Source organism: Felis catus, chromosome X (assembly GCF_018350175.1).
Source record: "Felis catus isolate Fca126 chromosome X, F.catus_Fca126_mat1.0, whole genome shotgun sequence".
Classification (NCBI taxonomy): domain Eukaryota; kingdom Metazoa; phylum Chordata; class Mammalia; order Carnivora; family Felidae; genus Felis; species Felis catus.
The window spans coordinates 126,790,958-126,803,483 of NC_058386.1; the positions used below are offsets into that span (position 1 = coordinate 126,790,958).

A 12,526-nucleotide genomic window follows, 5' to 3' on the forward strand; every position below is an offset into this window, starting at 1 on the left:
AAAGTCGGCGACCTGGGCCCGGGACCGCGCCCACAAGTTACGGACCACCGGGGCGGACTGCGCATGCGCCTCCAACCGGGGCAGCCCAGGGCCGGGCGAGGCTCAAGGCGCACGCGCGGGCGCGCTACCGCAGCGGGGGCGGGAGGGCAACCCAACCAATGAAATTGTGCAGGCGGCCCGCGCGCGCCCCGGGCTGTGCTCCCAGAGCCCGGCCCCGCCCCCACCGCTCCGCGGCGCGGCGCGCACTGGGCGTCACAGAGGTGGGCGGGGCTTAGTGGCGCGGCCTGAGGGCGGCGGGAGTCTGTGCTTGCTTCCTCGGCGGTGTCCCACGCTGCTCGCACGCTGTGCGGGGCAACATGGCGGACACGGAAGGTAAAGGGTCGTCTCCTCGTGGGTGGCCGGGCCGAGTACTGGCTCCGCCGTGCGGAGAGCCGGGGTGGGAGGGTGGCGGCGTCGGGGGCCGAGATCCCCGCCGGTTTGCCGCCGGTCCGGCCCCGTCGCCGCCGGGCCGGGCCTCCTGTTGGCCTTCCTCTTGGCCTTGGCTCTAAGGGTGACGGCCGGAGATGGAGAGGTGCTGGCAGTGACGTGGCTCTGCGAGGCCCGGGCCTCCCTTCGATGGCACATTCGCCTGAGGGCCCGGGTCGTCGCCGAAAGGCGTCGGCCTCTCCGGCGACCCCGCGGTGACGGGAGATCTGGCCGTACCTGCGCCGCCGCCAGCCCACACACCCGGGTCGGTCGGCGCCGCGCGGAAGGGCGCTGGGAAGAGGCCCCGCAAGGAGAGGGGCCGAGGGGCTCGGACGTACGCGCAGCTCCAAGTGCAGAGAAAGTTGTACAGGCCGGGGGCCGGGGAGGGGGCGGTTGCGTGGTCACTCAGAGAACTTGGAGGCCCTTGGCCCGAGCGCTCCTGCGGCAGATCTAAGCCCCTCCACGGCCACGTGGTGAGCCGGAATGGAAGCCGGCATGTGCGACTGCCTGCGGTCGGTTACCGGGCCGTGCAGCCCACGCGTTTGGCTTTTACACACTAGGCTTTCCCCAGCAATTCTAGATCAAACATCCGATTTTTACTTGCTCTGATTTCACTATTTGAAGCTTCGTTGCCCTTATTTTGGGGAAAAACTCCCAAATCTCATGTGTGTGTGTGTGTGTGTGTGTGTGTGTGTGTTTTAGTGTATATTGTGCCGAAGAAACATAAGAAGAAAAAGGAGCGGAAGTCGTTAGCAGAAGAAGATGTAGCAGTGAGTAGAAATATGTTTTGCTTTGCTTTGACAAAAAGGAAATGTTACGTAGGTAACAGGTTACATAAAACAACTGTTTTTTGCAAGTTTCTAAGGAATGGGTTGGAATTGAGTGGTTGTTTTAGGAAATACACAACCCCAGTCACCTGAGTCTCCTGTCAAGTAGAGTTTGCTGACTGGTGTTGGTACACCAGCTGCTCTCCCTGAAATGCTTTTTTTTTATTCCACCCACAGACCCACTATTCCTCTTTCTCTCATAAGGACCTGACCCCATCTTGGTGGCACTTCACTTACTTTTCTGAGATCGTGGTTCATTTCCGAGATCCTGGTTTTTCTTTGGAGGTCCCAGTGAAGAGCAATAGAGACTACCTTGTTTTCTATTTAAAAGGCTTAAACTTAGGTGATAGCAGTGGAACTTTTCCAAATCACTTGGGAAGTCTAATAGGGTGTGTTTCTGTCCCATGTAAGGAGATACAACACGCTGAGGAATTTCTTATCAAACCTGAATCCAAGGCGGCTCAGTTGGACACATCTCAATGGCCCCTGTTGCTCAAGGTATGTGGTTAAGATTATGCATCGGATCAATGCCTGGCTTTTACCTTATTGAAGTGTTAAAAGATTCGTTAAGAGTGATTAGCGCTAGCATCCTTGACCTTGGCAATGGTAGATGACACAGTCTAAAGCAATGTTTTTCAGTGTGTCTGACGTGAAGGCCAGGTTTTGTTTTGTTTTGGTTTTCATTTCCAGTGCACCCAACGCTTTACATGATACAGTTAAAATGTCACAATGTAAAACCACCATCGAAGTTTACAAATAATTAGTTCTTGGTTCCTGTATTTAACTCCACTTTACAGACTCATACTAGTTTGTGAGCCTCGCTTGGAGCAGGACTGCTTTAGTGCTTGAGAACATGAGCTTTGAAACCAGACCAATTTCAGTCAGACTTTGTGACCACACAAAGTCAGTGTGTGACTTTGAGCCAGTCATTTAACCTCTGAGGTGGTTTGCTCATGACATCTTTTATTGGGAAGGCAAGCTGAGGGCTGCAGGAGGTAATCCATGAAATGTGTTTTGCTGTAGTGCCTGGCACGTAACACGTTCTCTAGAAAATTGCTGACCATTGTGTTGGGTTTGAAATAGGCTGGCTCAGTGATGAGTTGAATTACAAGTTTCACAAACAACTTAGTGGGCACCATGTATGAGATTAGGAGAAAAAGCTAGGGTAGGGAAAGTTACTCAGATGCCTCTTGGCAAAGTGTTTTAATAAATCAATATATATTAGGTGAAAGAATGAGATTTGCTCGTGTAATTCAACACTGTTCAGTTTCTGCCCGGCCAGATGGGTCTACCATTTATATCTGCTTTTCTGTTATAGGTTCTGGGGATATGCTAGTGAACTGGATAGGCCAGAGTCCCTACTATCATGAAACTTAAAATCTAGGGGTGGGAGGTAGATGGTTAAAAAAAATAATTGCTATTTGTCGAAGCACTACGATGGAACTAAACTGGGTAATGTGAAAGGTGAGCTTCAGTTGAGGGGAGCTCTTTGAGACCTGCAGTTGAGCCCTGGAAAGGAGGAGAGTAAAAAGGAGCAGACCTGAGAACAGAGATGGGAACATCTGGAGCAGGAATGAGCTGGTTGTGTTTGAGAAACGTGGTTGCCAGTCCTGGTAACAAAAAGTATTTCTAGAGGAGTGATTAACTTTGTCTAAATCCTCCTGCTGTGGGTAATTTCTCCAGTGTGTAAGGGGGCTTAACGCTGTGTCACACATAATGAAAACCGAGGGGTAGAATCCAGGTTTCTGAACTTGCAAGTTAACCATATCATGGTTGATAGTGGTGCTGACTCTTGTCGTACACACGTTAATGGTTTATTAAGTTTATTTTGTGTTGTATCCTTGCTTTCCAGAATTTCGATAAGCTAAATGTAAGGACAACACACTATACACCTCTTCCTTGTGGATCAAATCCTCTGAAGAGAGAGATTGGGGACTATATCAGGTAAGTGTGTTGGGAGCAAGCACTGTTCAGACTTCTTTTCAAAAGGACCTTTTCAGGGGCGCCTGGCTGGCTCAGTTGATAGAGCATCCAACTCTTGGTCTTCAGGTCATGTGTTCGAACCCCACATGGCACATAGAGTTTATTTTTAAAAAGACCTTTTCACATCAGTTATTCAAGGAGATTGTGGCATTTTAGAATGGCTTAGAATTGCCTTAAACACATAACCCGTACTGATCGTGAACTTTTTTCCTCTTCAGATTTAGTTTTTATTAAAGGGCCAGCGATGATGGTGCAGTGATTTCTTTTCCATTCTAGGACAGGTTTCATTAATCTTGATAAGCCCTCCAACCCCTCTTCCCATGAGGTGGTAGCGTGGATCCGACGAATACTTCGGGTGGAGAAGACAGGACACAGTGGTACTCTGGATCCCAAGGTGACTGGCTGTTTAATCGTGTGCATAGAACGAGCCACTCGCTTGGTGAAATCCCAACAGAGTGCAGGTATGTGCAAGAGGGAATAAAGAGGCAGCCACTTTGATACTGGAAGGCTTTCTACATTTCCTTTCCTTCTATTTTTTGGCCCTTGGAAATTTTCATCAGGAGAATCTCTCATACTTGACCTTCCAAGGTTTTTTCTTCTTTTTTTTTTTTTAAATGCTTATTTATTTTGAGAGGGAGAGAGAGCAAGCCTGTGTGAGCCGGGAAGGGGTAGAGAGAGAGAATCCCAAGCAGGCTCTGCACTTTCAGCACAGAGCCTGACACGGGGCTTGATCTCACGAACTGTGAGATCATAACCTAAGCCAAAATCAAGAGTCGGACACTTAACTGACTCGGCTGCCCAGGTGCCCGAAAAAGGTTTTTTGCTAAGCAGGCTGTACACTGGATGCTCCAGTGGTCCCTGTCAGCGTACAGAAAGTTGAATTCCCAATGAGAGAGAGCATGTTCAGTCCTTTCCCAAGTCCAAACCATGAAATTTGTCTTGATGCAAATTTTACAGAGTCAAATGGCCTGCTTTTCCTGTTATACAAAATGTGAATATGAGCATATTTTTAAAACTACAGAAAACTCAGTGGCCACACCTGACTACTCTTTTGTCATTTTTCAGGCAAAGAGTATGTGGGAATTGTCCGGCTACACAATGCTATTGAAGGGGGGACTCAACTTTCTAGGGTAAGTGTGATTGTAGGGAAGGCACATTTTGGCGACTTGGGTATCCAAGCCCGTAGACATCTGGAGACAGGTCGGTTTTCCTGACTGTCCTGTCTTGTGCCCTTACCAGTGGGCTGCCCAAGCTGGCCTGGACAGGTAACTGCACATGGCAGGGTCACTTCTGGACATGCCACTTCTGAGGAAAGGGCTCTGATTGGCACCGAGTCCTTTCTGTGTCTTTGAAGAAAGAAGCAAAAATGGAAAGGGCATCATAGGTCTTAAATGATTGAAAGATACTTTGTGTTTCAGTTGTGTCCTCAACCTGCCACAGCAGACCCTTGCTCTTATTCAAGAGTCTTTATTTTGATTTGTGCTTGTTCTTAGGCCCTAGAAACTCTGACAGGTGCCTTATTCCAGCGACCCCCACTTATTGCTGCAGTAAAGAGGCAGCTCCGAGTGCGGACCATATACGAGAGCAAGATGATCGAGTATGATCCGGAAAGAAGATTAGGTGGGTCCTTAGGCCTTTGAGGAAGCCATCCATATGTGGACAGGACACCATATGTGGACAGGAATGCCTTTTTTTTTTTTTTTTTTTTTTTTTTTTTTTTTTTTTTTTAAAGAGAGCGCGACTGGGGTAGAGGGACAGAGGGAGAGAGAATCTTAGGCTCCACGTTTGGCATGGAGCCTGACGAGGGGCTTGATCCCACGACCCTGGGATCGAGACCTGAGCCGAAATCAAGAGTGGACATTCAACCAACTGAGCCACGCAGGCACCCCAGGAATGCATTGTAGAGAATTAGATTCTCTCATTAAGAATACATGCCCTTAGTATATGGTGTGGTCAGGGCCTGTTTCTATTGTTTTTAGTCTTGGTGGCTCAGATACAGAGTAACTCTGGGTTTTTCAGTTAGCAGTGTGTTTACTTTGGAAAATGTGCTACTTTTATGTGTGTGCATCTTAGGAATCTTCTGGGTGAGTTGTGAGGCCGGCACGTATATTCGGACACTGTGTGTGCACCTGGGTTTGTTGTTGGGAGTTGGCGGTCAGATGCAGGAACTTCGGCGGGTGCGTTCTGGAGTCATGAGTGAAAAGGTACAGCATTATGGGCTAGAAGTTTTGGAGCTGCTCCTTAACATCCTCCCGCCCCTGCTGCAATGCCACCTGCTTCACATCCTGGAAAAGGCAATTTCCAAAGTGTTGAGTTCAGTTCAGGGCGGCTTCCCTGTTCTGTTAATTAAACTTTGGAACATTGAAACCCGGGCTGTGGGAGATGATTGGATAGAAAGCATTACTCTATTCATTTTGATCCCACAGCCTACAAAACTGCCTAGATTTAAGTATGTCACCAGCTTACAGATGTGCGGAAGATAGATGATTGGGAAGAGACTAAAGACTGAGTTTGGACTAAATTCATTCACATTTTGGAAGTTTGGGGTCTGTTGGACCATTTAAGATACAGTGGCACTGAACAATTTTTGCACGCGGCTGCTTTTCAGGACCATATGGTGACGATGCACGATGTGCTTGATGCCCAGTGGCTGTATGACAACCACAAGGATGAGAGTTACCTGCGGCGGGTTGTTTACCCTTTAGAAAAGCTCTTGACATCTCACAAACGGCTGGTGATGAAAGACAGCGCGGTAAGTCCTGGGCTGCACGTCCGCAGTGTGATAAAACGACCCCAGACAGGAGGTCTGGTCTGTGCTCTGTGGGAAGAGATGAAACATGATATGAGCTTACTGTTTTCCTTTAAGTAATTCCTACACCCAAGGTGGGGCTCGAACCTCACATCCCCAAGATCAAGAGTCACACGCTCCACCAACTGAGCCGGCCAGGCACCCTGAGAGCACTTCTCTTAATGATATAATTAGTGGGGCGCCTGGGTGGCGCAGTCGGTTAAGCGTCCGACTTCAGCCAGGTCACAATCTCGCGGTCCGGGAGTTCGAGCCCCGCGTCAGGCTCTGGGCTGATGGCTCGGAGCCTGGAGCCTGTTTCTGATTCTGTGTCTCCCTCTCTCTCTGCCCCTCCCCTGTTCATGCTCTGTCTCTCTCTGTCCCAAAAATAAATAAATGTTGAAAAAAAAAATTAAAAAAAAAATGATATAATTAGTTATGTCAGGGACAAAGGATAGCAAAGTTAAGGGTATTTGATGCATTTAAAAAATGTTTATTGATTTTTGAGAGCAAGCAAGAGAGAGCGTAAGCAGGGGAGGGGCAGAGAGAGAATCCCAAGCAGGCTCCATGCTATCAGCACAGAGCCCAACATGGGGCTCAAACTCACAAACCGTGAGATCATGACTTGAGCCGAAATCAAAAGTCAGATGCTTAACCAACTGAGCCACCCAGGAATCCGTCTGAATTTTTTGTATGTTATGGTTTGTAGGAGACAAAAATTATAGAGGTATACTAAGCCAGGCTATCATAGTTGGAAAAAGTTAATCACGTGAAATAGAACAGAAATGTGATAAATTCTCATTATGCTGGGATCAGATTGGTGCCGTCTGGGTGAATTTAGGGGGAGGAAGAATGCGGACAGCAAGGTATCTAGGTAAGTGAAGGCAAGATGGCATAAGCCACTGATGCCCAGGAGAGGTGGCCTTTTTAACCTGCATGGGGTCGGGTCACAGGCCTTGGTAATCTTGCTTGCTGGTTACTTTGGGGGCCTGTTAATAGGCCAGATCTCCCGTAAAGCAAAAAGGTCTCCCATTTCTGTCAGGGTTTTCCTCAAGGATAAAAAATAGAGAAGAGTAAGGAAAATGAAGGCTGGGTTTTGGTTTAAGATAAAGATACCTTTGGAGTCCTGTGGATGGATGAGGAGTAGGTATTTCAGTCCCTTTAATGTCTGAGTCAGTGGGGATAAGGTGGCTAGCCCGTGGTGAGTGGTTGCTTCATACACCGGATCGCAGCCAGTGGCTGTCGGTGCCATTAGCCCCATTTTGTAGGTGGGGGTACACTCGCAGGTCCACCCCGCGTGTTCTTTTCTGGTGTGGGTTCGGATGGAGGGCACTGGCTAGCGGAGCAGCTGGTGCTCTGACGTGCGATGCCATCCCTGCAGGTGAATGCAATCTGCTATGGGGCAAAGATCATGCTTCCGGGAGTTCTCCGATACGAGGACGGCATCGAAGTCAACCAGGAGATCGTGGTCATCACCACCAAAGGGGAAGCGATCTGCATGGGTAAGAGGAGAACTTGCACTAGTTCCTGCTGCACCATCACAGCCAGGCTTGCTAAGAGCGGACCCCAAGTCCAACTCCTCAGGTTCACGTAATCACTGTGTTGTCTGGGGCCTGTAGAGGTAGTCCTAGCAGGGGATCGTGGTAGATGGGCCCAGATTTTGTCCAGCTGGCTGGTATTAGCAGCCACATCTCAGCAGCTTGGTTCCAGTGAGGATGGAGGAAATCGTCCAGGAAGAGAATGCATGTCTTTGGTAATTCATATGGAGAGTATAGTCCATTCGTTGTCTGTCTGTAGCAGTTAACTTGTGAGTGTTTAGTTGGTGTTGTCGCTTAGAACTTCGAGTGTTCCATTCCGTGAAGGGTGTGTGCAAGCCGTTCCCTGTGTGTGGCCTGAGCCTGGAGCCTGAGGAGTGTATCTCTAGGGTGCCTTGTCGAGGTGTTCCCTTCCCCTCTTGGCTGCTCCCCGCAGAGCCCTGCTTACAACTGAGAAGGGAGTCTGATGACATGCTTTCCTCCTGGCACGAGTGAGGCGCGGTCAGTGAATACTCAGATGTCTGGACTCCTGAGGATCTAGGAAGCATTGAGTTTTACGTGATTAGTGTGAATGTTTTTTAAACTGATAACATGCTTTCAGAGGCTTTCTTCCCATAATGGCAGATTGTCTCCATATGAACATCCTCAGCAAAGGAAGCCTCCATTAAGGCAGTAGAGCTTTGAGTTTCCAGTGGATTTATAAAACAGTGGAATTAGGGCTCATCGCCAACCACGTTTTCCGCTCCAGATCCCTCTTTCATCTCTTTCCCACACCTCCAGCTATTGCATTAATGACCACAGCAGTGATCTCTACCTGTGACCATGGTATAGTAGCCAAGATCAAGAGAGTGATCATGGAGAGAGATACTTATCCTCGGAAGTGGGGTTTAGGTCCAAAGGTAAGTGGGACTGTGTGTGTGTCCCACCGGGTTATGTTTTCATTTTTGTGTTGTTGAATATTCACCTGGATGGCTGTCGAGTGTGTCCCTACTACCACAATCTTGCCTTGTGCTGGGCTGTGGCGAGTTGATGGTGAGTAGAAATGGGCCCATCTCAGACCTTCGAGATTTCCTAGTATAAAGGGGGAAGCAGATGGACGTCAGTCATACTGCGCAATGAATGGTGAATTTCCGCCAAGTTGAAGGCTTATCAAGGGATGCAGAGGGGTGCCTGGCACTTTGGGAGTCCAAACTGAGGGGCTTGGCCTGGTTGGGGGTCCTGGGTAAGAGATTTGCTGGAGCTGGGCCAGCTTAGAGGATGCAGTGTTAGGTGTCAGGGAGGGGAGAGTGTGGGGAAGCTGGAATAGGAGGTGCAAAGGCCTGGGGGTTGAGAATGAGGTGGGGGGAGGTGCCACAAAACAACGCTTCAGAGGCTGTCAGCGATACAGTGGGCTTTGTGACTTGCGCCAAGTCCCATGTTTGCTCCCGTTGGAGAACATGGGTTCTGAGTGTTGTGCGGAGGAGTGTGGAGCCCAAGTGAGACTGCGAGGGAGGAGCCTGATGTGAGCGGTCACAGTACCTGCTTCACGAGTTGACACTGTTCTGATGTTGAAACTCTGACGGTCTGCCAGGCAAGTCAGAAGAAGTTGATGATCAAGCAGGGCCTTCTGGATAAGCATGGCAAGCCCACAGACAGCACACCTGTCGCCTGGACGCAGGAGTACGTGGACTACAGGTGAGGGTGGGACGTCTCCGAGCCCCAGCTGGGCAGAGAGTGCAGGTGAGGAGGGCATAGGTGGTGAGGGTGGGAGGCCGTGGAGCCCGGGGGACAGGTGTGGTGAGGGGGCGGCCCAGACGGGTGTCTCGACTGCAGGTGAGCATGGGGAGGGAGGACAGGAGCTCCTGGAGTGCCTGGGTACGGGGGGGGGGGGCATATTCAGTTTGGGGGAAACTTGCTAAACGCGGGGTGGTGGCTCAGGAGGCCTGGGGGCCGGAGGTACTACCCTTGACTGCCCAGGCCGGTTAGGGGCCGGGGCCTCCGTGGCAGACAGTTAACCCCTTTGTAGTCTGGTTCATGGGGCTCTAGAGGGAGTCATTCTGCAGCAGTGAGTGGGGATTTTTGGCCACTGTCAGTATTTGGATGGCGACTTGCACTGCCTGAAAGCCGTTCAGTGTGTTTGACCCATCGCTCCCTCTTTTTCAGTGACTCTGCCAAGAGAGAGGTGGCGGCCAAGGCAGCAAAAGCCCCGCAGGAAGTTGTTGAAGTGGTAAAAGCCCCAAAAGTAGTTGATGAAGCGGTGAAAGCTCCAAAGGTAAGTGACGTGCTGGGATCAGTTTGCAGTGTCCTTTGGGAGAGGGTTCTGTTCGGCCCGTGTCGAGGATTGCGGTCCCCCCCGTATGTTGCAGCTCAGCGCGGCAGGCTTCCCGCCCCTGGGGGTGCACGCAGCACACGATGCAGGTCGTGCGCCACACCTCGGGCTCCACAGGCCCGGAGGTCGGGCAGCGACACTGGAGCAGAGCGCACGTACGTGTCCCTCTGGCTCCCACCTGGGGTCAAGCGCGGGCACAGCTCGTGTGGGAGCAGAGTCCGCTCTAGACGACAGCAGCTCGGCGTCGAAAATACGCGGCAGTGCCGCAGCTCTCCAGTCTGAGGGTTCCGGGAAGGACTTCTGGCCCCACTGGGGGCCGTCAGCCTCACGCCCCTGGCTCACCCTCCTTCTCTGAGGGCACGCGGCCCACCAGTTCAGGCTCAGCTGCGCCCACGGGTCCTGCTCTCTAGGGAGGAGACCGTGTTGGAGTCCTCGGTAAATGGGGGCTCTGTTTGTTGGATTTAGGCTCTTTTCTTAATGTTTGTTTATTTTTGAGAGAGAGACAAAGTGTGAGCAGGGGAGGAGCAGAGAGAGGAAGACACAAATCCAAAGCAGGCTCCAGGCTCTGAGCTGTCAGCACAAAGCCTGACGTGGGGCTCGAACTCACGAACTGTGAGATGGTGACCTGAGCCGAAGTCGGACGCTCAACTGACTGAGCCACCCAGGCGCCCCAAGATTTAGGCTTTTTTCTTACTGAACCTCTCTCATCCGTGTTTGCCCAAGACCTAACACGATTGTCCCCACCTTAGCGGAAGCGAGAGAGTGAAAGTGACGAGACGTCACCACAGCTGGTCAAGAAAGAAAAGAAGAAGAAGAAGGATAAGAAGGCCAAAGCTGGTGTAGACAGTGCGGACGATCCGGGAGATGGGGTGTGTAGAAATACGGCAGACACGAAAGGGGAGGGGGCGGCAGTCCCACGTTGCCCACGGTGCGTGTGCCCTCCAGCAGCCCTGGGGGGGAGGGCACCGAAACCGACCCCAGCGTTTACTTAGAAGTGTGCTGCTGGCCGGGCGGTCTGTGGAAGTCCGGCACTGGGGCGGCGCTGAAAGTTACGCGCAAAATGACCGTGGAATAGCCTCGCCGATCCCAAAAAGGCTTCCGGGGCTTTCGAGACTTCCCTAATTTGGTTCTGTTAACAGATGCTGTGAGGCTCTCTCTTTCTTCCAGGACAGTGACGCCAGCAAGAAGAAGAAGAAGAAGAAGAAAATCAAAGTGGAAGTGGTTTCTGAGTAGTGGAGACCACTTTAAGCCCGGTGTCCAGTTGGGAGGAGAAATTAAAAAGCCTTACTGAGAAAACCTAATTCCTTTGGTTCTTGAGGGAATGGAACCCAGGTCCCAGAAAGGGTGGAGAGCCCCGGCACGTTTTCCTGCTACCTGAGAGCTCTGTGAGGTCACCTGGTGCGCCCATCCCATCCTGTCCTGTTTTAAGGATACGGGTGAAGGAGGCGGATTTGATGCCACCCGCTTCTCTGCTGGGGAGAGTCGGAACCCTCTCCTTCAGACCCAGCGCAGCCCGGGCACCGTCTCAGCCGTTGCCCGGTGGCTGTGTTGACACCCTCGCTCTCTCCTGGTTTGCACCCCGTCCCCCGCCCTGGCTCATGGAAAGCGTCCGCACGTTGCTCAATGAAATGGTGTAGAGCAAGTAAAACCATAGAACCGAGCCACGCTGCTCACTGCAGAGATCAATTTTTCCTCCCGCGTCCTATGAGGACAGTGGTCTACCTTGGCGTCATGGCCACCTGTGTCACCCCCATTTCCCCTGCCAGAGGCAGGCCAAACTTACCAGCTGTTTTCCAGTCCATCTCGGGCTTAGTGGTCTTCTGTGTACTTGTTCAGAGCCTGTGTGTACAGCCTCGTGCGCCTGGATCCATCTGCCTACGTGTTTTGTGACAGAAGCTAGAAACTGCTCTGTACTCTTAACCCTCCTTTACTTTCAAAGGATGCAATCACTCACTGCTGGGAGAAGGTTGGAATTTTTACTTATTAAACTTTACTTGTTTTTAAAAGTATTCTTGTTGGGTTTTCTGATTGTTGGGGATCTCAGATTCGTAGAAGAAAAAATATAAAATATTTTGATTAAAAATCCAGGGAACCATGTCCTGTTTGACATTTGCTGATCCCCTGGTTACTTTTCTTGCCTTGCAACGTTCATCTCGGGGCCTATTATCTGGCATGGGACCAAATGCTCTGGAGTCTCCATTCGGGACATTGACTAGATAAAAAGAGGGACATCATCACAAATTTAGTGATCCCGCAAATGACCGAGAGGAGAAAGGTGTTAGTATCTACGGAGTGGGTCTGGGAGGGGGGGGATCCTGAGCGTGGCCCGGGGCTGGGTTTCCCTCTGTGAGTGAGGTTGGAATGCAAGCCTCCAGCAAGTCGTGGTGGGAAGCTCACTGTGCCCCTGCTTAGTGGGTTCTCGTGCAGGATGGGAGCGTCTCGTGTGCATTTCTACATGAACGCACGTGTTTGTGACCCCAGCAGCTGCTGTGAGAACAAGGGAGTGGAGTTTTCCTTCTGGACACGGTAGTTTAATTTGGACAAGTAGTCGTGGGTGTTCTGAAAACCAGGTCTGGAGAGCGAAGCAGCTGAAAGGAGCGGCTGGTAGAACGGGCAACGTTCC

General features: G+C 51.0%; 1 protein-coding gene and 1 non-coding gene across 2 annotated transcripts; both read left to right on the forward strand.

The window, feature by feature from the left end:
- Positions 1-225: 225 nt before the first annotated feature.
- DKC1 (dyskerin pseudouridine synthase 1) lies at positions 226-11,912 on the forward strand. Its single transcript, XM_023248836.2, has 15 exons — positions 226-372; positions 1,168-1,235; positions 1,704-1,790; positions 3,145-3,236; positions 3,552-3,736; positions 4,341-4,405; positions 4,769-4,895; positions 5,349-5,479; positions 5,884-6,027; positions 7,442-7,562; positions 8,376-8,494; positions 9,166-9,269; positions 9,738-9,846; positions 10,653-10,772; positions 11,071-11,912. Exons 1-15 carry the CDS (start codon positions 357-359, stop codon positions 11,134-11,136), a joined length of 1,554 nt encoding a protein of 517 aa, XP_023104604.1. The 5' UTR covers positions 226-356; the 3' UTR covers positions 11,137-11,912.
- LOC111558857 lies at positions 5,575-5,710 on the forward strand. The gene has a single exon (XR_002739983.1). It is a non-coding gene; the product is annotated as a small nucleolar RNA SNORA36 family (small nucleolar RNA).
- Positions 11,913-12,526: the final 614 nt, after the last annotated feature.